We start from the raw sequence: 26,805 nt of genomic DNA on the forward strand, positions 1-26,805 counted from the left end.
CAGGCTATTAGCCTAATTTTTGTTTTATTTTTGATTCTTTGAAGTACTCTTAGCTGGTGATATGCTTTCCTAGTATGCATAAGGCCCTGGTTTTGAGTCCCAGTACTACCAACACCTGTCAGAAATCAGATTTTTCCATAACTGCTTAAAATCCATGTTGTGAGTTTCAGTATGGGTACTGTGTTCTTGTCTGTAGATGGAGTACTGTGAAAAGAGCACCTTGCGGGACACCATCGACCAGGGGTTGTACCGTGATACCAGCAGGCTCTGGAGGCTTTTCCGAGAGATTCTGGATGGATTGGCTTACATCCACGAGAAAGTAAACCTCTCAGCATCTCTTCACTAACAATTAACAATTTACATAAATTCACCACTACAAAGCAAATGCGAGAAAGGAATCAAAAACAAAATAAGAGGACTGTGGGAATATTGCTATATTCTGGCTTGTAGCTGTAGAACAAAGTGTCAAAAGACAAACAGCGATACCAAGCATCAGAGCTCAAAGAGCTCACTGACAGTGAAGACAGGGAGCTGCTCCATGGCCCTGTGGGACAATGAAACTCAAAGTGAATTGTGTACCAATGAAGTCTCACTGAAACAGAGCTGTGATTATATTCTTATGTGATGTTCCTGGCGGAATAGTCTCTAACTTCTGATTTGAGTAATTGTAGCAAAGAATGTTATTTTGAAGCCAGAAATTGCCAGTATGGTAGAAATACTGCTGGGACTAGTGTTAGGGAGGAACATTTAAAAATGGTCATTAGCCAGTGGAAATACGTTCGTTTTTTCCTTTGCTTCATTTTTCTTGAACCTCAGATGGAGAGGGACCTGGATGCTTGGGCACCCCCCCCCCCCTGTTCAGGGAGGACCAGCACTGGGTGGAACCAGGAGGTGGTCCCCGTCAAGTACAGTCAGGTGGTGTTGCCGTGTCCAGGCATCTCGGAGTAGGTGGTGTGCAGGTGCCCGCCTGACTGGCCTTTCAGCCGCGTGAACCGTGGGAAGCCATGCTTGCTTCTTGTTCTCCAACAGGGCATGATTCACCGGGATCTGAAGCCTGTCAACATTTTTCTGGATTCCGATGACCATGTGAAGATCGGTGATTTTGGTTTGGCCACCGACCATCTAGCCTTTGCTGTGAGTATTTTAAAAAATTGGGGCTGAGTGCTGGTGGTTCACACTTGTAATCCTAGCTACTCAGGAGGCTGAAATCTGAGGATTACGGTTCAGAGGATTATGGTTCAAAGCCATCCTCAGGCAGAAATGTCCCGTGAGACTCTTATCTCCAGGTAACCACCAAAATGCTGACAGTGGAACCTAGGCTCTAGTTAACTTATTCAAGGCTCACATGAAATCAGGGGGAGAAGAGACATTCACTAGACAAACCTTTCACTTTCCTATTGGTAATGCGCAAATAGAATCTGGTTTTTTTTGGGGGGGGTTCTGGTCATGGGGCTTGAACTCTGGGCCTGGGCGCTGTCCACTGAGCCACCTTCCCAGCCCCTGCCATTGTTTTTCATACATTCTCATTCTTCCAAGTAAATAGATTCTATTTGCAGGCTAGGAAGGTGGCTCAGTGGTAGAGCGCTTGCCTTGCATTCCTGAGGCCCTGGGGTCCATTCCCCAGCACCACATAAGCAAAAAAGAAAAAAGCCGGAAGTGGCGCTGTGGCTGAAGTGATAGAGCGCTAGCCTTGAGCCAAAGAGCTGAGGGACAACGCCCAGGCCCAGAGTTCAGGTCCCACAAACGGACCCAAAAAAAAAACAATGGCAGCTGAGCGTAGTGGCTCATGACTCCTCAATGCAATTATTGTAACTGTTCTGATTCCATGTAAGGTTTTTTTGTCTTCATTGAGGAATGAACAGGGTACTCTCATTGACTCTGATAGTATCTGATGGTACTATTTTGCTTGTTGGTGTTTTCAGGCGGATGGCAAACAGGATGATCAGGCTGGAGATCACTTGACAAAGTCAGACCCTTCAGGTAAATCAAAAGTGGGGATTTTCCTCATGTGTTTACAAACCAGCTGCCGGCTGAGCACTAGTGACTTAGACCTGAAATACCTGCTACTCAGGAGGCTGAGATCTGAGGATCATGGTTCAAAGCCAGCCTGATCCAGAAAGCCTATGAGGCTCTTATCATCTCCAGTTAATTAACAAAAGCCAGAATGGAGCTGTGGCTCAAGTGGTAGAGTGCCAGTCTTGAGCAAAAAAATCTCAAGTCCTGAGTTCAAGTCCCAGTTACCAGCACCAAGAATAAAAAAATCAAATAAATAAAGTAGATCACAAACTATCTTAGCCTAAAGCTAATTTGTTATTCATTAAATTAGTGTAATCATTAGTGTAATTAGTGTAATTCATTAAATTAGTGAGAAAGTTTTAATGATTTTTTTCACTGAATTAATTATTCTCAGTGGAATAAGTAGGCTTTGCTGAGCAGAGCTGTACTTTTTACCCCAAGTGCTCAACATAGACTCTGCCCAGGGCCTACTCGCTGTGGCAGGGCCCTAGTAACAAAGTGGGACAGTTGGTAGGGCAACGTGGCCGGCCTGGACCCCTGCTCAACTTTTGGCTGCTCATGAGCATTGCAGACAGCCAACAGTTGGGCCTCTCCCCTGATTTTCCTCTTTTATCTATTTACTTATGTATTTATTTTGCTAGTACTAGGGATTAGACTCAAGCCTCCCGTTCATTAGACAAATGCTCTACCACTTGAGCCACGTCCCCAGGCCTGGCTCTAAAGATCTCTCTGTATTTGTTTTCTTTTGAACTTACTTCCTCCGTGGTCCTGCTAATGGCAAGCTCCCCTGTCTCCTTCACACAGGCCATCTGACTGGCATGGTGGGCACTGCTCTGTATGTGAGCCCCGAGGTCCAAGGGAGCACCAAGTCTGCGTACAACCAGGTATGGGGGCTGGCAGCGGGAGGAACCAGAACACTCAGCTCGCAGCAGTCAGGGCTCAATAACCAACCGAGAGGATCAGGAGCATTCACCACGTGCTGCTCCGGGTGGGTGCGTGGCACCTGAGGTCAGGCACTTAGCTGGTACTGCTGCTGCCCAGAACTTGGGGTCCCCCGTCCTGGACCGGGTCCTGGGAGTGCAGGGGACAGAGTGTCATGGGTGAGACAGCTGAATTCCAGCCCTCAGGAAGCTCAGTGGTAGATGAAATGGACAATAAAGAAGGAAAACATGAAAGAAGGAATTGTGTGTGATAAGGGCTCAGAGGGAAGGAGCTGTGTGCAGACTGACGGGGAAGGCCTTCCGTGACAGGCATCGTCTAGATAAAAGGCAGAAAAGTGACAGACCATGACAACTTGGGGGCAGAGAGCTGGGCTTGGTGGCCCAGCTATGTGGAAAGCACAGACTGGGAGGATTGTTATTATTATCAAGGCCAGCCTAGGAGGAAAAAGAAAAGACTCTCATCTCAGCCAACAAGTCGGTATCTGGATTCACAATCCCAGATACTCAGACATTCGAAGTAGCAAGATCTTGGTCCGACACCAGCCTGGGAAAAAAGTAGAGCTAAATAAAAACCTAAAGCAAAATGTGCTGGGGGAATAGAGTGCTTCAAGTGGCAGAACACCTGCCTAGCGAGTACAAGGCCCTGAGTTCAAACCCTAGTACCACAAATAATAATAATAATAAAATAAAATTAAATAAATGGTCGCTGGTGGCTGCCCATCAGGAGGAGACATGTAATGTCTTTCTGTGTACTTTTTTATGTTATTTTATTTTTGTAATGTACTAATTTATTTATTTTGGTACTGAGGATGGGACCCGGTCTCACCATGCTAGGCAAGCACAGACTGCAGTTGCAAAGACAGGTCTCAGCACGTCTTAGTGTTTTTCTCTTGCACCATTCTTTCCAGCCAGCAGTTACCAATGTGTGTCTATTTAGCTGAGCCGGTTACAACTAATTGTCAAGGAGGTGGTTGGGGGAAGTTGTGGCAGATACCTTTTTTTTTTTTTTTTTTTTTTGGTTGGTCGTGGGGCTTGAACTCTGGGCCTGGGCGCTGTCCCTCAACTCTTCAGCTCAAGGCGAGCGCTCTACCACTTGAGCTACAGCGCCACTTCCGTTTTTCTGGTGGTTTATTGGAGATAGGAGTCTCACGGTCTCTCCTGCCCGCGCTGGCTTTGAACCGCGATCCTCAGATCTCAGCCTCCTGAGTAGCTAGGATTACAGGCGTGAGCCACCAGCGCCTGGCTGGCAGATACCTTAAACAGTCTTATCTATAATTTTTTTAGAACAAATGATGAGTTTTCCCGGTGTGGCTTGTCTTACACTTAGGCATGCTTCCTCTCTGTCCTTCCTGGGGAGTTGCCCTGTCTTGTCAAAGCTCTCTTCTTTTCCCTCAGAAAGTGGATCTCTTCAGCCTGGGGATCATCTTCTTTGAGATGTCTTACCACCCCATGGTGACGGCCTCCGAAAGGATCTTTGTTCTCAACCAGCTCCGAGATGTACGTACCATACGGTTTGCTTTCTAGTGACCTCTGCGTCCTCGTGGAGATCAGAACTAAAGCAGAAATGGCTGGGCATCTGGCTTAGGTTGCAGAGCCCCTGCCTAGCCAGCACCAGACCTTCTGTTCAAACCTCAGAGTAAGAATCGTCCCAGATCCTTTTCCAAGCAGTTGCAGTGGAATGTAAGTAGCTGCATTTGCAGCATGGGAGAGGATAAGGAGGTTGCTTTTGCCAGTGGTGGCAGTGCTCTGAGATGATTCTATCCTTGACCACCTTCTTTCCTTAGCCTGCCATGTCTGTGTCTTCATTTCAAGACCACATAAGCTACCTAGGTAATCTTACAATGAGATCTTATTTGTCTTTGCCAGGAAAGTGAGAACTTTGGAAGATGGAGTGGTCTTTACTGTGATGTTTCTCTATTACCTGGTGTTGATGTTTTACAGGGGTTTTTTGCACTTTTTTCTTTTCTTTCTTTCTTTCTTTTTTTTTTTTTTGGTCCTGGGCCCGTGCACTGTCCCTGAGCCTCTTGTGCTCAAGGCTACTACTACTTCAGTCACAGCACCATGTTCATTTTTTTCTGCGTAGTTTTTGGAGATGAGTCTCATGGACTTTCCTGCCTCGGCTGGCTTCCTTCATAGCTAGAATTACAGATGTGAGCCACGGGCACCTGGGCCCTTTTTCAACTGTATGTTTAACAAAATTGCTTTGGTTTTCTCTGACGCCACTGGATTGTCCTCACAGGAAATGCTTTGGAAACTAAGCTGTGATGAAGTTTATGTTAACATAATGTCTGTAGGACTATGTACAGTGCCCTGGATTGAAAACACCAGCACCACAAAAAAAGGAAGACAGGTAGCATTAAAAGTAATGATAATAATAATAGTAATAGCAATCGCAGTCATGTGTCTGTATATGGAAGCGTGAGCATCTGTCTTTCCTTCCCAGCAAATTTTAATTTCTTACTTGGTTTTCCTGCTTGTGTCCTGGCAGTCTGCCAGGGCACATGTTGAATTGGCTGTAATATTCTTTCAGCCCTCTTCACCAAAGTTTCCAGAAGACTTTGAAGATGGAGAGCACATGAAGCAGGTAATTAATTTTCTGATGCTTTCATTGCGGGCTTCAGTTTTGAGCTTTAATTACTGTTTTCCTTCTTTTTCAATTAGTAATCTTCTGCCGCTTGTTCTTGTATTCTGGAAACAGCACAGGGACAACAGCAGAAGATAAGGACTTCGGCTGTTATTAGACTTGAAATGCCAGCAGCGAGCAGAGGAAACAATCGTCTCTAGGGTTCCTTTGTAGCTACATTGTGCTTTCCAATTGCTGCTTGGACCCTGGGCTTAGCTATTTGGGGATGGGAGAGAGAAAAGCGAAAGGGACTGCTTTTACAGCTCATTTTTTTTTTTTTTTTTTTTTGTTGGTCGTGGGGCTTGAACTCTGGGCCTGGGCGTTGTCCCTCAGCTCTTCAGCTCAAGGCGAGCGCTCTACCACTTGAGCTACAGCGCCACTTCCGGTTTTCTGGTGGTTTATTGGAGATAGGAGTCTCACGGTCTTTCTTGCCCGGGCTGGCTTTGAACCGCGATCCTCAGATCTCAGCCTCCTGAGTAGCTAGGATTACAGGCGTGAGCCACCAGCGCCCGGCCTACAGCTCATTTTTTTAACATAAAACTTGGGGCTTGAAGAAAAAATATAATTTTAAAGTGTAATTGTTCTGTTCTATGGCTGAGGTAGCTCAGATTGCAGGAAAAGGATTCCGTTTTATAGACAATCTGTCATTGTAGTATTTTAAAGATAACGTCTCCTACATACCATAAATATCCTTGAGTGTGCGTGCATGCATGCCTTTTACTCCTGGGGTAGGCTAACACTAAGCCCAGGGAATCAGCAAGGAAATATTTCCAAGTAAATCTGTGTACTGCACTCCTGGGGCACCTTTCTTAGTTCTAGTTATCTGTGTTGGTGAAGCTTTGCTGTTGAAGATGCCCGGTCATGGGGAAATTTCTTCCTTGTGCTAACTTTTATTGACGATTACAGTCAAGGACTAAAGTCCTCTACTTAAATCTTCATTGTTGAGGCCAGAAGAGGAGCACACAGGGCAGTAACTTGCTGCTTCTCACTCGAGGCTTTTGTGTCTGGGTGGACATGTCTCTTCTCTCCTCTGTACCTAGACTTTGCTCACCCATCAGTTTAAGGGGTTACTTCCTTTGATGTAGCTCAGCCCTGGCAGGGTAATCTGGGGCTAAGTATTGTCAGCTTGGCAGGGAGTAGGAAAACCTGATGTCATAATATTGATTTTTTAAAATGCTAATTGGGCTATTGATGTTAATGCAACAACTTGTAAAATACAGCAGGGCCCTGTGCACCCACAGCTCCCGCAGCTCATAGGAAATGACCGCTCCCCTGTTTTTGTGTTTTCCTTTTAGCTGTTTGTGAAAGGCCTCTGTCTTTAGAACTACTTCTGTGTATGCCATGGCACAGTCCTGTAGCCATAATGAGGTGTGGGAGGTTAATGACAGAGTCTGAGATTTCAGAAATACCAATTAAAATGTACCAGCTTAGTGCAAGACGTGTGGCTCTGTGTGTGACGTGAAGTGACCTGCTGCGTTTGCCTGTGTCTCGCTGCAGAAGTCCGTCATCTCCTGGCTGCTGAACCACGATCCGGCAAAACGGCCCACAGCCACGGAGCTGCTGAGGAGCGAGCTGCTGCCCCCGCCCCAGATGGAGGAGTCTGAGCTGCATGAGGTGCTGCACCACACGCTGGCCAATGTGGACGGGAAGGCCTACCGTACCATGATGGCCCAGATCTTCTCCCAGCGCATCTCCCCCGCCATCGACTACACCTACGACAGTGACATCCTCAAGGTGGGCTGACCCCGCCCCACATAGCTGACCTGGTCAGCAGAGGAAGGATCTAGTTGGGTCCTAGTTCCCAGGATTCTTTTTTAATGTATATGCTTAATCTGAGGCCCAAGAAGCCCCCAAGAGTACACACACCAAAAAATCGTACACTTGCACTGTTCTGTAAGAACAGCCACACTGCGAATCACTTCTCTGCAGGATCTCTGCCCATCCCCCTCCACATCCGCAGCGATGGAGATGTTGATCACTGCCCCACCTAGCTGTCTGGGGCCAGAAACATGGCAGCAGTCAGACCTCAGACAGTAGTGGCTGCAGTGCTGGCTGCCCATACAGACCCCCTCGGAAGCCCTGCTAGTGGGGTGCCTGGGCACCTGCTAGCACCAGTGGTGTGGCGTTGCCAGCCGGAAGCATTTGGAGCATCTCTAGGATCTCCTGCATGGTTCCTGAAGTATAACTAGGTTTCTGGTTTGGGGAGCCTTGTACATTTTTTTAATTTCTTACAAAAAGTTGGGTGTGGTGATGCATACATATAATCCTGGTTATTTGGGAGGTGGAAACGGGGATCTCCAGTTCCAAGGAAGGCCAGGCAATGTTAGCAAGACATGATTGGAATCAGGGCCTCATGCTTGCTACACAGGAAACCCCTTGATAGAATAGCCACTTACCTTAATACCTGGAGGAGAAGGGAGGGGATAGAAGGAAGGGGAGGGAGGAGAGGAGCTCTGATTACTTCCTGGTGTCCCCAGCAGTCCCCAGGGAGTATATGTGAGCTGCATTAGCTCTCCATGTCTATGCGGTCTCTTCCCTGAATAGATTCAGAGAAGCTAACTTGAGGTCTCTGGTGATCTGAGAATAAGTAAGTGACAAATGTCAGCCACTGCTCATATTTTAGGGTCTCAAGATTAGATTTCAGTGGGTTTTTTAACTGGTCCCATTTCAGGGCAACTTCTCCATCCGCACAGCCAAGATCCAGCAGCATGTGTGCGAAGCCGTCATCCGCATCTTTAAACGGCACGGTACGTCCTCTCAGCTTCCCATCCCTTCTCAGAGAATGGGCTTGCCGTTAGAAAGCACTGTTAGTGAATCTGGAACAGCCCCACAGCACTAAGCTCACAGGCAACCCTCAACCGGCCCTCTGTCTGAGTTTAGAGCCGAAGCGAGTCCCGCGGTGATCTCAGCGGTCCTGATAGCAGGTCACTCACCTGCCGGGCTCGAGTGCGTGGAGGCTGCCTCCCACAGGGGCCTGCTGATATGCTCTGTCCTCTGACTTGGCACAGGAGCTGTCCAGTTGTGCACCCCACTCCTGCTTCCCCGCAACAGGCAGATCTACGAGCACAACGAAGCCGCCGTGTTCATGGACCACAGCGGGATGCTGGTGATGCTGCCTTTCGACCTGCGGGTGAGCAGCATCTCCCTTTTCACGTCTGCACGCTTCGCACACACGGACAGGAACTCTGCTAAAACACCAGACTGAGGGGCTGGGAAGGTGGCTCTGTGGTAGAGCGCTTGCCTTGCATGCATGAGGCCCTGGGTTCGAGTCCTCACCACCACATAAGCAGAAAAAGCCAGAAGTGGCACTGTGGCTCAAGTGGTAGAGCACTAGCCTTGAGCTGAAGAGCTGAGGGACAGACTATGCCCAGAGTTCAGGCCCCAAGTTTCTGTCTAAATGACATCTTTTGGAAGTGTGTCATTATTATTATTATTACTATTATTATTTTAGTGGTACTGGGCTTGGGTCTCTCAGGTTCATGCTTGGGAAGGAGGTGCTCTACCATTTGAGCCATACTTTAGGCTTAGTACATGGGCATCCCTGAGTTCAAACTCTAGTACTTCAAAGGAAAAAAAAAGATTCTAAAAGATTGTAGAAATAGTGGGAAGTTCACTCTTAAGATATAATTAATACCCATTTTGATAATATTGTGACATGTGTTTGTAAAATTCACCAGAGAACAGAATGTATCAGCAGGCTCCTCTGATTAATAACTTGTACAGCTTTTAGTTTGATATAGTTAAAATATAGAAAGCATATTCAAGTAACAGTGAGTTTCCCTCAAGTTTAAGAAATGCCTATGCCCATGACAGATAGCCCGTCTGGCAGTGGCATCCACTGACCAAAGGACTCGGGGACATCCGGTGCGTGACTAAAGGTCCTGTCACAGCCGGGCGCTGGTGGCTCACGCCTGTAATCCTAGCTACTCAGGAGGCTGAGATCTGAGGATCGCGGTTCAAAGCCAGCCCGGGCAGGAGAGACCGTGAGACTCCTATCTCCAATAAACCACCAGAAAACTGGAAGTGGCGCTGTAGCTCAAGTGGTAGAGCGCTCGCCTTGAGCTGAAGAGCTGAGGGACAGCGCTCAGGCTCAGAGTTCAAGCCCCATGACCGACAAAAAAAAAATAAAATAAAAAAAAATAAAGGTCCTGTCACCTAGTGACAGGGTTGCAGTCTCAAAAATGTGTAAGCATCATAGCGTGTTCCTACATAAGGTTCATAGGCACGTGAACCTACCTAAGGTGGCTGCTAGGCCATAAACTCTTTCAGAACCACTGTTACGTAGACAGTTTTTTTTTTAATGTAAGTTTATAAAAATTGCTGAATTAATACAGTTTAAAAGGACAAACTGTATTATGCATGAGTTAAATTTCAATAATGCTGTTATTTTAAAAACTAGACATTGATCTTTAAAACTGTATCTTCCAGGTCCCTTTTGCGAGATACGTGGCAAGAAATAACATCCTGAACTTAAAACGGTAAGAAAAACCAAAGAGCCTTGCCTCCCGTGTGGTGGACATGGGGAAGAAAGGAGTGCTTATCTTCGGTGATCCTTACACAGTGGAGAATTCCGGGATCCAAGTACTGAGCTCAGCATACCGCCAGGGCACCATCTGACATCCTGTCTGGGGAAGAAGGTAGTAGTCAGGGAACCTGTCCTCTCATTCTTCCCTTCTGCCTGTTTCAGGGCAGTGCAGCTCTTTATTTTCACAAATGGCTACTTACGGGGAAATGTGGCTGCCCTTGATCACAGATGCCACTTTTAAAATTTAATTGGAGGGACAAACAGCCAGCGGTCTCTGTGTGAGAACTGCCCACACAGGTAAGTGACAGAAGCCACAAGTGGCAAAACAGAGCAAGCTGCAGGAATGCTGGGATGACGGCACTCGGCACTGGGAAGGGTTTTCTGTCCACTCAGATACCACAGGGTTCAGATGCCGAGAGCTTGGGAAGGTGAAGCAGCATTGTTGCGGAGGAGACCCCCTGCCCTGCAGCTCCTTCCTCCAACAAAATCAAAGCTCCTTACATGCTTTTATTCTGGCTCTGAGAAAGCAATCACCAGCTAGTGTAGGTGTCTCCCCATAGAAGTAAGCACTCAAGGAACAGTCCGTTGGGCTTGTAGGACATTCAACAAAGAAAGCCCCATAGTTGAATAGTGCAGAATTGGGAATCCAGAATTGGGGATCCAGGTGACCTGTTTCTATTGTGTGGTGGTACAGTACTGGAGCTTGTTCTCAGGGCCTAGGTGCTGTCCCTTCGCTTTTTTTTTTTTTTTTTGTCGGTCGTGGGGCTTGAACTCTGGGCCTGGGCGCTGTCCTTCAGCTCTTCAGCTCAAGGCGAGCGCTCTACCACTTGAGCTACAGCGCCACTTCTGGTTTTCTGGTGGTTTATTTGAGATAGGAGTCTCACGGTCTTTCCTGCCTGGGCTGGCTTTGAACCGCTATCCTCAGATCTCAGCCTCCTGAGTAGGTAGGATTACAGGCGTGAGCCACCAGCGCCCGGCTCCCTTCACTTTTTTGCTCAAGGGTGTCACTATACCATGTGAGCCACAGTTCCATGTCTGGCTTTTTGGTGGTTAATTAGAGATAAAAGTCTCATGGATTTTCCTTCCCTAGCTGGCTTCAAACCATGATCCTTACATCTGAGCCTTCTAAATAGCTAGGCTTATAGACGTGGGCCACTGGTGCCTGGCCCATAAGCCTTTTTAATCGTAATACTGACTGGGTTTTTTATTTGTATATCTTCTTTGGTTTCACAGTTCCCCACACAGGTTTGTTCCCTCTAAGCAATGACCTCAGAAATCTGCACCTGTCTCTTCAGATACTGCATAGAACGGGTATTCAGACCTCGCAAACTAGATCGCTTTCACCCCAAGGAGCTTCTGGAGTGTGCATTTGACATCGTCACTTCCACCACCAACAGCTCTCTGCCCACAGCAGAGACCATCTACACCATCTACGAGATCATCCAAGAGTTCTCCGCCCTACAGGTTCCTGCCGTGTTGTAACCTGTCATCTTTTCGTTCTGGGTGGTGGGGACGTCTGGCCGTGTCCCCACCACTCTTTCAAGATTTAGGAAATGAGGCTCTGTTGCCACCTGTTCTCGAGCCCCCTGCTCATCCCCCACACTTGCTCTGCAGACTCTCGGTGGTCCCTTTTCCAGATAGCCTTCCTTCTCCCAGTGTGGCTGGGATCCTTTCCCAGGAAGTCCGCCTGCCCTGTGTCTTCCTTGTCTTCCCACCCTCACAGCTCCTGACACAGGCATCCATGGGCTCCTGCGAGCACCACGCAAGTTCATTCGGGGCACAGCCCTCAGCCTTTCGTTCCCTGTATCCTACCATACCCGGCTCAGCACCCCCGTCCCCACTCTGTAAAAATGATGTGTGATTTAAAACCTAATTAGGAGTTGGGATATTAAAATCCACTCCTTCCAAGATGTTGGAATGATAAATTTGTGGTAGGATTCTAGACTTGATCGTAAACCTGTATCACTTCTAGAGTGAAAATAATAATAATTTCTCTGTGTCCCAGGAAAGAAATTACAGTATTTACTTGAATCATACAATGATACTGAAAGCAGTGCTCCTACACTGTGGGATTCCAGAAGATAAACTCAGTCAGGTCTACGTCATCCTGTGTGATGCTGTGGTAAGCACTTAATTACTTTGGCCTGGTGTTGAATGGTTGTTTTGTGACTGAGGAAACCATAAAACTAAATTAGGAGCTTTATGTCCTTCATTACTATAAGATAAAACAACCAGTTGGTGTGAATTACATTAACCACTAACAAGGGTTTCTGAGCTTTAATTCTGTGCTTATCACTCAACTAACTACTAATAACCTCCAGTTTTTTAAAGAGGTAACTTCTAATGTTAAAAGATGAAATTAGCTGGGTACTAGTGGCTCATGCCTATAATCCTAGCTACTCACAAGCTTGAGGATGGCACTTGGAAGCCAGCCTGGGCAGGAAAGTCCATGACTCTTATTTTAAATGAATCACAAAAAAAAACAGAAGTGCTGGGTGCCAGTAGCTCCACCTGTCATCCTAGCTACTCAGGAGGCTGAGATCTGAGGATCACGGTTCAAAGCCAGCCTGCGCAGGAAAGTCCATGAAACTTACATCTCCAACAAACCACCAGAAAACCAGAAATGGTGCTGTGGCTCAAGTGGCAGAGCGCTCACCTTGAGCTGTAGAGCCGAGGGACAGCATCCAGGCCCAGAGTTCAAGCCCCAGGCCCACCCCCCCCCAAAAAAAAAAAAAAGAAAAAGCAAACAAAGGAGGGGGTAACTATGCTCAATAGGAAATGGACTCATTAGCTTACTCTGTAACCCCTCTGTACAGTATCTTTACAATAATTTTTGTAATTTATTTATTTATTTGCCGGTTGTGGGCCTGAACTCTGGGCCTGGGTGCTGTCCCTCAGCTCTTCAGCTCAAGGCTAGTGCTCTACCACTTGAGCTACAGTGCCACTTCCAGCTTTTTCTGCTTATGTGGTGCTGAGGAATTGAACTCAGGGCCTCATGCATGCAGGGCGAGCACTCTACCACTGAGCCACCTTCCCAGCCCCTAATTTTTTTTTTTTTAAACCAGAAGTGGAGCTGTGGTTCAAGTAGTAGAGTGCCAAAAGGATCTAGGCCCTGAGTTCAAGCCTCACCACTGACCAAAAAAAAAAGGATTAAATTATCTTATTTATAATTTAAATTCCTAACTTCACTAACCAACCAACCTCTTTTGATGGTATTGGGGGTGTAAACTCTGGGCTTCACACTTGTTGGGCAGGTGCTCTACTATTCAAGCCATACCTCCAGGCTTTTCTGCTTTTTAAATTTTTAAATTTTATTTATTTTTGCTGGTCGTGGGGCTTGGACTCAGGGCCTGGGCGCTGCCTCTGAGCAATTTTGCTCAAGGCCAGCACTCTACCACTTTGAGCCATAGCACCACTCCCGGTTTTCTGATGGTTAATTGGAGATAAGAGTCTCATGGACTTCTGCTGGACTTCCCCTACCCCGTCTGGTTTTGAACTGCGATCTTCAGATCTCAGCCTCCTGAATAGCTAGGATTACAGGCGTGAGTGCCCAGGTTTTGCTTTTATTATTATTATTTTTTTGGTAGGGTCTTGCTTTTTGTTGGTGCAGCCTGGAGTGTCCTATTTATATTTCCCACCACAGCTGAAGTGACAAACACACACTATCCTGCCCGCCCAGAATCACCCCAGAAAGCCTGTCCAGCGCTGGGCTGCCATTAAACAGATAGATCTTCACCCTTCCTGCATCTTTTGTCAGCTTTTTCAGATCTTAAACTAATATTGTGGTTTTCTGTGAATGGGGGAGTACTTTATTCATAGAGTTAAGTCTATCCCTTACAGTTAGTACACCTTGTCCCACACGAAGGACATTTGTCAGAATGCGCCTGGAAATTGTGCTTGGATAGGGGTTGAGTCCAGTTTCTCACTGCTCCCTTTCTCTTCTGCTGCAGACAGAGAAACTGACGAGGAGAGAAGTGGAGGCTAAATTTTGTAATCTGTCTTTACCTTCTAACAGTGTAAGTACCTTTGGCGGGCACTAGTTGAGCTTGCTCTGTTAATTCCATGCTGTCAGACGTTGTCTCCAGCTTCTTGTTAGCAGGGAGGTTGTGTCCCTTCCCTGCTGCTCTCAGACATCACTTCCCCTTCAATGGCAACATCTGGGATCCGAGGAGAGAGACTGATCCTGCCATCAGAGGCTCTCTCCATGTGCATTCTTGATGTGCTATAAACCAGCCTGCCCTTCCTTACTCACCAGATCCTGTCTTTTTTTTGTTTTAGGGGGTGGGAGGATTTGAGACAAAGGCTCACTATGTAGCTCAGACTGGCCTTGTACTCACGATCCTCCTGCCTCAGCCTCACGAGTGCTGGGATTACAGGAATACACCACCACACCTGGCTCCCAAAAGGCTCTTTGAACCAGTGTCACGATGCAGAAAGTCACAAATACCACATCCTTGTGATAGCTGCATTGTGGCTAAAATACCTGCTTCCTTTTTTCTTTTCCCTCTTCCTTTCTTAAAAAATTTTATTTATAAGTTGTTGTTTTTTTTTTTCCTGTTGGTCATGGGGCTTGAACTCAGGGACTGGGTGCTGTCTCTGAGCTCTTTTGCTCAAGGCTAGTGCTCTACCACTTTGAGCCACAACTCCACTTCTGGTTTCTTGAGTGGTTAATTGGAAATAAGAGTCTCACAGCAACTTTTCTGCCCAGGCTGGCTTCAAACTGTGATCCTCAGATCTCAGCCTCCTGAGTAGATACAAGTTAGAGATACTAAAAAGGAGAAATAGTACAAAAGAGCCTTAAATATCCAGCTCAGTCTTCCTTTACACATGAGCTGCCTAAAACCCAAGATCTCACAGGCTGAGCCCATTGGTTGAAGAACTCAGAGGCTGCCTGCAGGGGACTCTCTTGCAGCTCCAAACAGGAGCAAAGGGAAACTCTTGCTAATCCTCTGAGCAGTGGAGCCAGTCACATTTTGCCTTCCTGGCCAGTGTGTCTGTGCCTGTAGTAACAGAAGTGAGAAGGAAGGCAGAAGGAGAATTCTGTCTGACGACAAGTACAGAACGCTCAGCCAGGGCCAGAGTCTGCTTTGCATTAACTCTAGGCTGACCAGTGGACCAGATGTATAAGCACTTCTAGATGCTTTCATTTTGGTGTAAAAAGGATGTTCTCCCAGATTACAGCAAGGGCTAAACTGACCTGTGGCTGCAGGACCCGCACTCCTGGAAGTGCAGGCTCTCCGCATAGGCCTCCCCACCCCCGCCCTCCTCCCCGCCCCACGTGTGGGAAGCACCAGGCACAGAGGTCTCCCGCCCTGGGCTGGCAGCTGACCGACCTCTTTCTTTTCCAGCTGTGTCGACTCTACAAGTTTATTGAGCAGAAGGGGGATTTGCAAGATGTAATGCCAATGATCAACTCACTAATAAAACAGAAAACGGGTGTTGCAGCATTGGTGAAATATGGCTTAAAAGACCTAGAAGAGGTCATCGGGCTGCTGAAGAAATTTGGCATCAAGTTACAGGTTTGGCGACTCTTCCATCCTGGCAGGGATTCAGGGGTGGAATGGGTTCGTTTGATGCCAGGAGACCTCGACTCTCTACATTTCGGAGCATGTGATACCTAGAATTAGTTTTTGTGTCAGTCGGGTTTTTTTGTTTTTGTTTTTTTGCCAAGTGACACGATTCCTGTCGGAGTGCAGGGCCTGAGAGGTCATTCTTCTCAGAGAGCCGAGTGTCCCTGGCCTGGCAGGCCACAGGAAGCCAGGCCAGAGCAGTTCCAAGCCGGTGGTTAGGTGTGTGTGACATACATTTCTGCAGGTGCTGGTCAACCTGGGCCTGGTTTACAAGGTGCAGCAGCACAGCGGGATCATCTTCCAGTTCGTGGCGTTCATCAGGCGGAGGCAGAGAGCTGTGCCGGAAATCCTGGCCGCCGGTGGCAGATACGACCTGCTGGTGAGGGCTGCTCGTTTTGCTCGATTATATTCTTCCTCTACTGATTATTTTGAAATCTGTCAAAGTTACGCAAAACACCAAACCGGTAATATAATCGAATGCCTCTATGTCATCCAGGAGTATGAGCTTAACATGAACCACTTTTGTGATTTTGGGGGAGGAGGGAAGGCGCACAGTACCTGAGGTTTGCAGTCAGGGCCTTGTGCTTGCTGGACAGGCACGTTGCTGCTGAATCGTAACTATAGCCTTTTTTTGCATTGGTTATTTTTAAACTATGGTCTCACTGCCCAGGCTTGCACTTGAACCTCAGTCTGCCTATTCTAGACTTCTCCCTCTCCCCCACGGCTGTATGACAGACGCACACCACCACGCTCCGCTTCTTCTATTAAGATGGAGTCTCACAGACGTTTTTGTCTGATCTCACCCTCCTTTTCTAGGGTGACAGGCACACACCACTGTGCCCAGTTATAGTAAAGAGTCTTGTGTCTGCATCACAATCCCCCTGGTACCCCTGGGTTCTGGGCCGCTTGTTACGTGGGGGCAGGTGCACACCTGCCCCTCAGGCTCAGGCCAGGCTCTTAATCTCCCCATGATGTTTGGTGCATATTATCTCAGCCTTTCCTGGCTTTTTGGGTCACCGTGCGTGCGTGCGTGCGTGCGTGCGTGCGTGCGTGCGTGCGTGCGTGTGTGTGTGTGTGTGTGTGTTACTAGGGTTTGAGCTCAGGTGCTTTAACACCATACCCTCAGCCCTTTCTGCTTTAGTTATTTTTCTAATAGGATCTCTCATTTATTTATTTAGCTTTTTAAAAGTTTGAGTCTTTGCCTCTAGTGTGGGGTTTACAGGTACATGGCAATTGTGGTAAGAACTTGCTTGTTAACTGTTTCTTGCCCTGTAATTGACTTCCTATTTCCTAACCAGAACTCCGGGTCCCTCCACAGATCCCCCAGTTTCGAGGCCCACAGGCTCTAGGGCCCGTTCCCACTGCCATTGGTGTCAGCATCGCCATAGACAAGATATTTGCCGCCGTCCTCAACACAGAAGACCCTGTGAGTGTGCTTTACCTTTCAGGGCGTCTCCAGACACCTCCCGACTTGACGCCACGTTTGCTTGTCCTAGCTGAGTGGGAGGGGAAGGCTCAGCACCTCTGGCGTGCTCATGCCCTTGTAATCGACGTTGCATCAAGGCCAAGGCGCTGTGCTCAGCTCAATTCTCTCTCTTTTTTTTTTTTTATTTGCTGGTCCTGGGGTTTGAACTCTGGGCCTGGTGCAGTCCCTGACCTTTTACTCAAGGTTAGTGCTCTACCACTTGAGCCACAGTACCACCTCCAGCTTTTTCTGAGCAGTTTATTGGAGATAAGAGTCTCATGGACTTTCCTTCCTGGGTAGCTAGGATGACAAGCATGAGCCACTGGCACCCGGCTCAGTTCAGTTCTGTTTCCCCCCACCTGGAGTCAGCATCTGATGGCACAGCCTTAGGGCTCAGTACCCAAGGTTGACCCACCCTTTGGCCCCTCACCTTCCAATGCCCGCTGCAGGTGGTCTGGCTTCTGACTGACTAGCTATAGATCCTCCCTGGATTTGGGTACAAGGACCATGAGTCTGTCTCAGATGTGGCAGTCTAGTCTACCTTCCACAGGGCCAGGGCAGCCGCCTTGCATCCGGGCCTTGTCCTCTCTAGCTGGTGACCTTCCTCGGCTCCCTCCGCCCCACCCAGCCTCTCTGTGCCCCTCTGTAATGCACTCCACCACTAAGCCACATCCCCAGCCCACAATGTCATTTTTTCAAAGCAAAGCCGTCCACGCACTGTGCTGTGGCACAGAATTCCAAAAAGTGCCCGTGGGCACCGCCGCAGGGCCCCTCACACACCCGCGAATTGTCTCTCAGTGCCGCCGTTCTGTTTGTGCGCAGGTGGCAGTGAGCTCTTGTGACCTCCTGGTTGTCAGCGCTGGGCAGATGTCCATGTCCAGAGCCATCAGCCTAACCCAGAAACTCTGGGCGGCTGGCATCACGGCGGAACTCATGTACGACTGGTCACAGGTAACGGGCTGGGGAGCCGCCGGGGCTCAGGGCACTCAGTTCCGGCTTCCACAAGTCATCCTCTAGAGGGTAGAGGTGTGCAGGGCAGAGCGCGCACAGCCGGGGGTCGCCTGTGACCTGTCCAACACGCGACCTCAGTGGTGAGAGTTGCTCCTGTACTTGACAGTAACAGACACCACAGACTTAGCGGCTGGTTTTCTTTCATTTCTGAAAGTTGGTGGTCAGATGTCAGTGTTGCTCGGGTCAGGGGCAGCTACGGTGCCACTTGCTTCTTCAGGAGGCTCTGGGGAAATCTTCCTTTCCAGCTCCCGTAGGCCTGTGCTCCGTGGCTCCTTTAAGCTCGGCATGGAGGCCTCTTCATCCCTCTCTAAGCTGGGTCCCAACTCTGGCTGGCGGCCTCCTAGAGGACCCCAAGCATGGTCCTGGGCCCACACTGCTGACCCAGATCCACAATTAGGACATGCCCGTCTGTGGGGGCCATGTCCAAGCCTACTGCACTTCAACGGCACCTGACCACAGCTGCACTAACCCTTCCTCCAGCCCTCGCTCTTCTGGCACAGCACTTACGTCCCTGCAATCAGCCTGCCTTCTCCTCTCCTCATCCTGACCTGGCTCCGGTGGTCAGGAGTTTATTTGCTCCGCTGTGTGTGTTTCAGTCCCTAGAGGAGTTGCAGGAGTACTGCCGCCATCATGAGATCACCTACGTGGCGCTCGTCTCCGATAAAGAAGGAAGCCATGTCAAGGTAAAGACTGCGATAAACGCCGCATTTCCCAAGCGGGGCACAGCCACTGGGGTGTGGGCTGCAGGGGAGGGGGGACCCTGGTGTGGTGGCCCTGGCCACTGTCCCTCTGGGGAAAGGGGATAAATCAGCACGAGCGTCCGAGCACTTCTAGTGCTTGCAAAACAAAACAGAGAAAACTATGGCTGGCTTCTTCCTGCTTTCCTCACTCCTTCTTTCTCCACCTTGAAAAGTAAGAATAACAAGCAAAGCTGCACGGTAAGCCTGCCTGAGGAGTGGGTTTAGTTCCAAGCATGTCCAAAAGAAAAAGAAAGAAATTTCAAGGGTTGGCTGTATGGCTCAGTTAGTAGAGCACCAGCCGGTGACTAAAAGAAACAGGTACTGAGTTCCCAGTCCTGGACCAAAAAAGCAAAGAAATTTCAAATGTAAAAGTTTTTAATTTCCACTCATACATTACATGCATACATGTATGTGGCATATGTATGGAGTATATGAACTGTACAACAGCATGCGTCTATTTCTCTCTCATCTTTTGTGCTGTTGCCAAATATTTTATATATGTTATATCCCATAATATCTCATAGATATATGTATGTTTTATACATGTAGTCACACACACATATAAACATATATATATGTATAAATTTTTTGGTGCTATTAGGGTTCAAACTTGGGGATTGATATTTGTTTAGGAAGCGTTCTACCGTTTGAGCCATGTCTCCTCCCCTTTTACTTTCATTGTTTCTGAGCAGGTCTGAACTCTGATCCTCTTATGATTCCCACTGTAGTTGGAATGACAAGACATGCACTATGTACACAGCTGTTGGTTGAGCTTGGGTCTCTCAAAGTCTTTGCCTGGCCTGCACTTGAACTGCAGCTCTCCTTTTCTGCACCTCCTGAGTAGCTGGAATTACAGATATAAGCTACTGTTGGTTGAGCTTGGGTCTCTCAAAGTCTTTGCCTGGCCTGCACTTGAACTGCAGCTCTCCTTTTCTGCACCTCCTGAGTAGCTGGAATTACAGATATAAGCTACTGCGTGTAGCTATTGATGTACTTTTTTAATTCAGTTATCTTTTTATAAAAGGCTTTTAAAATATAGGGTTTTTTTTGTTGTTTTGGGGGTTTTTTTTTTGGTCAGTCATTGGGCTTGAACTCAGGGCCTAGGCACTGTGCCTGAGCTTTTTTGCTCAAGGCTAGCCCTCTACCACTTTAAGCCACAGTGCCACTTCTAGTTGCCTGGTGTTTAATTGGAATTCTGCAGTGTTGGAGCATGCTCTGACTGGGTAGGAAGGGTCTCGGATCTCCTGCAGTCCAGAATCCATACTCCTATACTCCTTCTCAGCCTGTGGATAAGGTGGCTCTTAGCAACCAGGATGCTCTTTTGGCACATACTGAACTTACCACCACCTCAGACCCATTGGCTTTTCCAGTTACCATGTCTGGCTGGCCTTCCAGAATGGAGGCTCATGTTTCTCTGGTTCATTTTGCTACATCACTAAGCCTGTCAGGTTCCTTTCAACGTCACTTGTGCTTCCGCCCATGGACGGTTGGTAGCATCATCCTCATTTTTGGAACGCAAAAGAGATCATTTAGCCAGGTGCCGGTGGCTCACACCTGTAATCCTAGCTGCCTAAGAGGCTGAGATCTGAGGATCGTGGTTCAAAGACAGCCCAGGCAGGAAAGTCCGTGATACTCTTATCTCCAATAAACTACCAGAAAACTGGAAGTGGCGCTGTGGTTCAAGTGGTAGAGCTCTAGCCTTGAGCTGAAGAGCTGAGGGACAGCGACCAGGTCCAGAGTTCAAGACCCACACCGATCAAAACAAAAGAGATCCCTTGTGTTGTCTGTCCAGCATGGTATTTTTAGCACTCAAAATGTGGAAAGATTGGACTTAGGACCATGGCAGAGAGAGAGACATCGAAGCCTCCGGCCCTGCTGTTTGTGTATGAATTATGGCTAGAAAATGCTCAGGGCCTGGGAAGGGGCTCAGTGGTAGAGTGCTTGCCTTGCATGCATGAGGCCCTGGGTTTGATTCCTCAGCACCACATAAGCAAAAAGAAAAAAGCTGGAAGTGGCGCTATGGCTCAAGTGGTAGAGTGCTAGCCTTGAGCTGAAGAGCTGAGGGACAGCGCCCAGGCCCAGAGTTCAGGCCCCACGACCAAACCCCCCCCCCCAAAAAAAAAAAAAAAGAAAATGCTCAGTGAAGTCAGAGTCCTGTAGCCGAAGCGCTGTAGGAACAGGGTCACCATGGGTTAAGACCCACTAGCCTTGGGCTGGGAAGGTGGCGCAGAGATAGAGTGCTTTCCTAGCATGCATGAAGGACTAGGTACCATTCCTCAGTACCACAAACACAGAAAAAGCCAGAAGTGGCGCTGTGGCTCAAGTGGCAGAGTGCTAGCCTTGAGTGCAGAGGCTCAGGGACAGTGCCCAGGCCCTGAGTTCAAGCCCCAGGACTGGCCATATAAAAGAACCCCTGGTTTAACGGCCCATCTCTAAGGCAGTTGGCGGCTCCTGGAGCCTCACTTTGGGCTTCAGGAACCATCACATGACAAGCTCGTGTCCCCCTTTCTAAGGTTAAGTCTTTCGAGAAGGAAAGGCAAACTGAGAAGCGTGTGCTGGAGTCTGATCTTGTGGACCATGTTTTGCAAAAACTGAGGACCAAAGTCAGCGATGAGAGGAACACCAGGTAACTTAGTGAATGAAAGCCTGCAGAAGATTGGCTGCAATTGCCTGTGGTTCGTTTTAAAGGTAACTGTTTTAGGAAAGAAAGACAGGACAAGATCACTTTAAATCTGAGCATCTGCCTGAATTCACCGTAGCGCTGCTTTCTGTGTAATCCTGTTGTTATGGCTGAATTCTTTGGCCCTTGACTCCCATCATCCCTTGCTTTCAACATTTGTTTTCCATAACTGTGTTAGTCTGTTTTGTCTTGCTATAACAAAGAACCCAAGGCTGGGTCCTGGAAGCCTCTATAACCTATTATTTCCTCACACTCCCAACGTCTCCCCTTGCAACTTGGGGAGCCAAGCTTCTGTCAGCGAACCTTTGGAGGACACGCTCGAGCGGCAGCCGAGCACAGTAATGCTTCCAAGAGAGGAGCCACAGCATGCATGCTGTTGCTTTTTCTGTCTGTTCATGGCTGAATCTGGGTGGCATTTTGTGCCTGCACTTTCTCATGGTGTGAAAGAAAATGTTCAGCCACCTGAACACAAATTTACCAAAGGGAGGGAAGGCACTAAAAATAAAAATTAAAGCTGGGCCCCAAGCCGGGCACCGGTGACTCAGGCACGTAATCCCAGCTACTCAGGAGGCTTAGATCTGAGGATCGTGGTTCAAAGCCAGTTTGGGGAAGGAAAGTCTGTGAGACACTTATCTCCAATGAACCACCAGAAAAGCAAAAGAGGCACTGGTGGCTCAAAGTGGTAGTGCTAGCCTTGAGTAAAGAAGCTCAAGGACAGCACCCAGGCCCCGAGTTCAAGCCCCACAACTGACAAAAAAAAAAAAAAAAAAAAGGAAGACAGGTAGAGGGCAAGGTGGAATTTACTTCTTCTAGGGAAACATTGACATCTTTTCTCCATGCACATGATTATCTAATTTCCCCTTAATGTTCTACTGTGTCTCCTAAAGCATTAGAAAGCACACTGTCCATTTCTGAGATACCCTGTGCCGTACATTATCCTGTGTGCTCCAGACCTCCCGTGTGGAGCTGGGATTTCAGACCTAGCTGAGAAATCAGAATGTTCTCTGTAGGCATTAACCTGAAATTATACTCTTACCAGCTTTTTACTTGCTCTTGACCAAAAGCATAACTCAGTGCATTTTTTGTTGTGGCTTCTTTTGTTTTTCTCCCACTAGTAACCAAGAGGAATGTGTTTTCATTTTCAGTAGAAAAAGTGGCACAGGAATCTCCATCACTTGGGGTTACCTGTTGCTTTTTCTTTATTCACAGTTTCTAATTGTTTCTGTTTGCTTGTTTTTAGAGAAGTTTCCGATAATCTTGCAGTGCAAAGTCTGAAGGGGTCATTTTCTAACGCTTCAGGTATAATGACTAATTACAACATGAACACATAATGCTGCGTTTGCCCAAAGTACTGGGGAATGGTGTGTCGCTCCCTGTGACATGGAAGTGATCTTTGCAAAGTATCTTGTAAACTGTAAAGTGCACCACATGGAACTCACACCCTGAGGATGAAGCACAGGAATCCACACCCAAGAAAGCACTCAAAGCGTGGGGTGTGTGACTCCTCTGATGCGGTGCACCTGGGCTCACTGTCTTGCTCATACAAGTAGCATACTCTTCCTTTGACTCCATTTATTCTAATACATGGAATGTGGATAGCTTTCGCCCATACAGAGAAAATTGGAAAGTATTTCAAGCTGGGTATGGTAGTGCTCACCGGAAATCCTAGCACTCAGGAGCCTGAGGCAGGAGGGTTGGGAGTTTGAGGCCAGACTGAGCTATCTCAGAAACATAAGGAAAAAAGGAACAGAGCAAAGCCCAGTGTGCTCTAGTCCTCAGAGCCAAGGCAAGATGTCTGCTGAGAAACCAGTCTCTCTCTGGTGTGCTCCAGAAACGGGGCACAGACAAGGCTGTAAACCCGGAACTTTCTTTTTCAGGTTTGTTTGAAATTCACGGAGCACCAGTTGTGCCCATTGTGAGTGTGGTAGCCCCGGAGAAGCTGTCAGCCAGCACGAGGAGGCGGTACGAGACCCAGGTACCCCGGCTGGGGCTTCCCTAGCTCTAACGCGTGAGCTACAGAGATACAAGCAAGAAAGAAAGGAAAATACCAAACATGTTTCTTGGAAATATTTTTCTTTTTACTTTTTTTTTTTTTTCATTTTTGGGTCCGGTCGTGGGGCCTGAATTCTGGGCCTGGGCGCTGTCCCTCAGCTCTTCAGCGAAAGGCTAGTGCTCTACCACTTGAGCCACAGTGCCACTTCCGGCTTTTTTTTCTTTTTGTTTATGTGGTGCTGAGGAATTGAACCCAGGGCCTCATGCATGCAAGGCAAGCGCTCTACCACTGAGCCACCTTCCCAGCCTGACACCCTTCGGTTTTATCTCCTCAGCTGTTACTTTCCCCCCTTCTTTCCTAACTTAGCTCACATCTCAACCCTAAAGCCCTCTGCTCCCATAGCACAGGTTGACTGTACTGAGCTTTTTTTTCCCCCTTGGTCTGAGACTGGGATTCAAACTCCCTACCTGACACTTTAGCTCACTGTCTGCCCCCGCCTGCCCCACCTCCACCCCCTGCTGCACCCCGAGCCTTTGCCAGGCATCATTTCTACATAAGGAATAGGCAGCAGGAAGGATTAGTAGATGATCAAGATAGCCTCAGAATCTTTTTCCATGAGATCACAGGCCAGACACCCCTCTCTCTGAGGCAGAGGAAGAGCACATCCCTAGACACTGTTTGCAGTCCTCTCTGGGCCTTGTCGTCCTGTGCTGGTTTTGTGGAACAGAAGACAGCTTGGTTTAACATGTTCCATTTCATCTTACTAGGTACAAACCCGACTTCAGACCACCCTTGCCAACTTACATCAGAAAAGCAGTGAAATTGAAATTTTGGCTGTAAGTCATTCTTTATCACTGTCCACACTGCCTGGTGCAGCCCTCGGCACTCAGGGCTTTTTGTGTCAGCAGACTGGGTTGTTCCTGATGTGAATCATACACAAATCTAAATGGATAAAAACTGGGGGAGATGGAAGATTTTGTTGGTGTTGCTTCTCTTTTTTCTTCCTCTGAAACAGGGGGAGGAGGGGGATCATTTTTCTATTTCAGATTGTTCCTTTCTAAGCCTATGGCAAGTACCTGCAGCAGCATCAAAGCCTTGGGGTGCAGTGCATGGGTCTGGGCCACGGCCCCCACTGCTTCTTAGCCCAGCTATGCTGAGATGTTATCGCTGTGTGGTTTTAAGTTGTAGCACAGTAGCATTTCACACACTGCCAGCCATGCAGTTCCCCATCCAAATGACAGCATCTCATGTCAGCAAGCCTGCTTTGAATCCTCCAGCAGGTGACGGGCTTTTCTTGTGTATTAACAGGTGGATCTGCCCAAAGAAACAATCCTGCAGTTCTTATCACTGGAGGTAGGTGATGTGAACCATGCTGTACGGTGTCCTTTGCTGTTAATTTGCCAAAAGAAAGTTGAAAATGGTATTCAGTTTTGTAACAGATACTATTTGTCTGGCAGCACCATGAATTTCATAATGTTGGCCCTTTTATGTATTAATTAGTCCTAAGTTCATGTCACCCAGCTAGTAAGTAACTACGCCAGGATTCAGTCCTATGCAGAATAGCAGATCTACATTTTTATCTTATAACCTTAGAATTATCCTTATCTCAAAATTGAAAAGAAGTTACCACTTAGGCACAGAGCATTTCATGAGGTTAAATTCAGGGCTGCAGTGCAGCGTGAAATGTGTTTTGTCCTGTTGAGGTTTCACAGCTGATTACACCGTGCTGTCTCAAACCATACCAGATAAGGAAATTCACTTGTAGATAAGAACTACACTGATGAGTGTGTGTGTGTATGTGTGTGTGTGTGTGTGTGTGTGATATAAGAAGAACATACTTTGATCATCAAATAGGACATTGGTGGCTCATACCTATAATCCTAGCTACTCAGAAAGCTGAGATCTGAGAATGAAGCTAGCCTGGGCAGAAAAGCCTGTGAGTCTCTTATCTCCAGTTAATCACAGAAAAAGCCTGGTGCTGTAGCTCTAGTGGTCGAGTGCTAGCCTTAAGTAAAAGGACTTAGGGACAGTGCCCAGGCCCAGAGTTCAAGGACCTACCAGGACCAGGACCAGCAAAAAGACTGATGCAGATTCCCTGCCAGTTCTACTCCCCATACCTGCCTAGCAATCTGAAGGGAAGAACGGCATTAGCATTCCAATGAGATAAAGAACCTAGCTGCCATGTTGCTAAGTCTCTCTGTCTGTCTCATCCTAGTGGGATGGAGATGAACAGGCATTTAACATGACTGTGAAGCAGCTGCTATCTCGCCTGCCAAAGCAAAGATACCTCAAGTTAGTCTGTGATGAAATTTATAACATCAAAGTTGAAAAAAAGTAAGTGATCTCTTAAGTCTTACAGGTTTCACATGGCTAAAGACAGAAAACATATCATATGTTGCCACCAAGTGCAGAATCTGGACACCTGCCCCCTCAAAAAAAAAGACCTGACTATAAAGCAAGACTGTTTGGGGTGGTTTGGAGGGCAAGAGGGTGATGGGCAATTGTGGGCAGAGTACTTTATTATGCCCACTAAAGCTTTTGTTTAAAAGTGGAGACAATAGCCAGGTGCTGGTGGATCATGCCCATAATCCTAGCTACTCAGGAGGCTGAGATCTAAGGATCTTGGTTTAAAGCCAGACTGAGCAGGAAAGTCTGTGACACTTTTTTTTTTTTTTTTTTTTGTGGGTCATGGGGCTTAAACTCAGCTTGGGCACTGACCCTGCCCTCTTCAGCTCAAGGCCAGAGCTCTACCCTTGAGCTACAGTGCCACTTCCAGTTTTACAGTGGTTTATTGAAGAGTCTCACAGACTTTCCTGCCCAGGCTGGCTTTGAACTGTGATCCTCAGATCTCAGCCTCCTGAGTAGCTAGGATTACAGGCATGAGCTACTGGCGCCCGGCTCCATGACACTCTTTATCTCCAATGAACCTCCAAAAAGCAAAAAGTGGAGCTGTGGTTCAAGTGGCTTAACACTAGCCTTGAGCACAAAAGCAAAGACCTTTATGTTCTTTTCCTGTGCTTTAAAAAAGTTTATGGAACAGCTTCAGAATGAAGTGTGTCTCATTGTCTTGTTACACTATAGCTGGCAACCAGCTCATCAGTCTTACCAGTGTCAACACAGCAAGCCTGAGCAGTCATCACCTACTTCACTCACTTGTAGATGCTTGCTTTACATCATGTTATCAAATGTAACCTTTGGTATTACTGTTCCACTTAAAGGGTGACCAGGAGGCCTAGGAGGG

General features: G+C 47.6%; 1 protein-coding gene across 3 annotated transcripts in view; it reads left to right on the top strand.

Annotated features, from left to right (window-relative positions):
- The window catches only part of Eif2ak4 (eukaryotic translation initiation factor 2 alpha kinase 4), a 54,673-nt gene that overhangs the window by 27,432 nt on the left and 436 nt on the right, over positions 1-26,805 (top strand). The window contains exons 15-38 of one of the 3 annotated variants that reach the window (XM_070005766.1): positions 197-319; positions 1,030-1,134; positions 1,923-1,980; positions 2,821-2,900; positions 4,353-4,454; positions 5,488-5,541; positions 7,078-7,314; positions 8,252-8,327; positions 8,589-8,710; positions 10,009-10,058; positions 11,401-11,569; positions 12,111-12,227; positions 14,056-14,121; positions 15,454-15,624; positions 15,920-16,054; positions 16,994-17,101; positions 17,963-18,091; positions 18,748-18,834; positions 21,405-21,517; positions 22,812-22,870; positions 23,449-23,533; positions 24,332-24,400; positions 24,873-24,917; positions 25,780-25,891. In XM_070005766.1, coding sequence (XP_069861867.1) covers positions 197-319; positions 1,030-1,134; positions 1,923-1,980; positions 2,821-2,900; positions 4,353-4,454; positions 5,488-5,541; positions 7,078-7,314; positions 8,252-8,327; positions 8,589-8,710; positions 10,009-10,058; positions 11,401-11,569; positions 12,111-12,227; positions 14,056-14,121; positions 15,454-15,624; positions 15,920-16,054; positions 16,994-17,101; positions 17,963-18,091; positions 18,748-18,834; positions 21,405-21,517; positions 22,812-22,870; positions 23,449-23,533; positions 24,332-24,400; positions 24,873-24,917; positions 25,780-25,810 — 2,391 coding nt within the window. In that variant the 3' untranslated portion in view covers positions 25,811-25,891. Of the gene's footprint in view, positions 1-196; positions 320-1,029; positions 1,135-1,922; positions 1,981-2,820; positions 2,901-4,352; positions 4,455-5,487; positions 5,542-7,077; positions 7,315-8,251; positions 8,328-8,588; positions 8,711-10,008; positions 10,059-11,400; positions 11,570-12,110; positions 12,228-14,055; positions 14,122-15,453; positions 15,625-15,919; positions 16,055-16,993; positions 17,102-17,962; positions 18,092-18,747; positions 18,835-21,404; positions 21,518-22,811; positions 22,871-23,448; positions 23,547-24,331; positions 24,401-24,872; positions 24,918-25,779; positions 25,899-26,805 lie in introns of those variants that run through there. The other 2 variants (XM_070005765.1, XM_070005767.1) reach the window with 2 other exon arrangements.

This window comes from Dipodomys merriami, unplaced genomic scaffold (assembly GCF_024711535.1).
Source record: "Dipodomys merriami isolate MVZ:Mamm:240054 unplaced genomic scaffold, mDipMer1.0.p SCAF_69, whole genome shotgun sequence".
NCBI lineage: Eukaryota > Metazoa > Chordata > Mammalia > Rodentia > Heteromyidae > Dipodomys > Dipodomys merriami.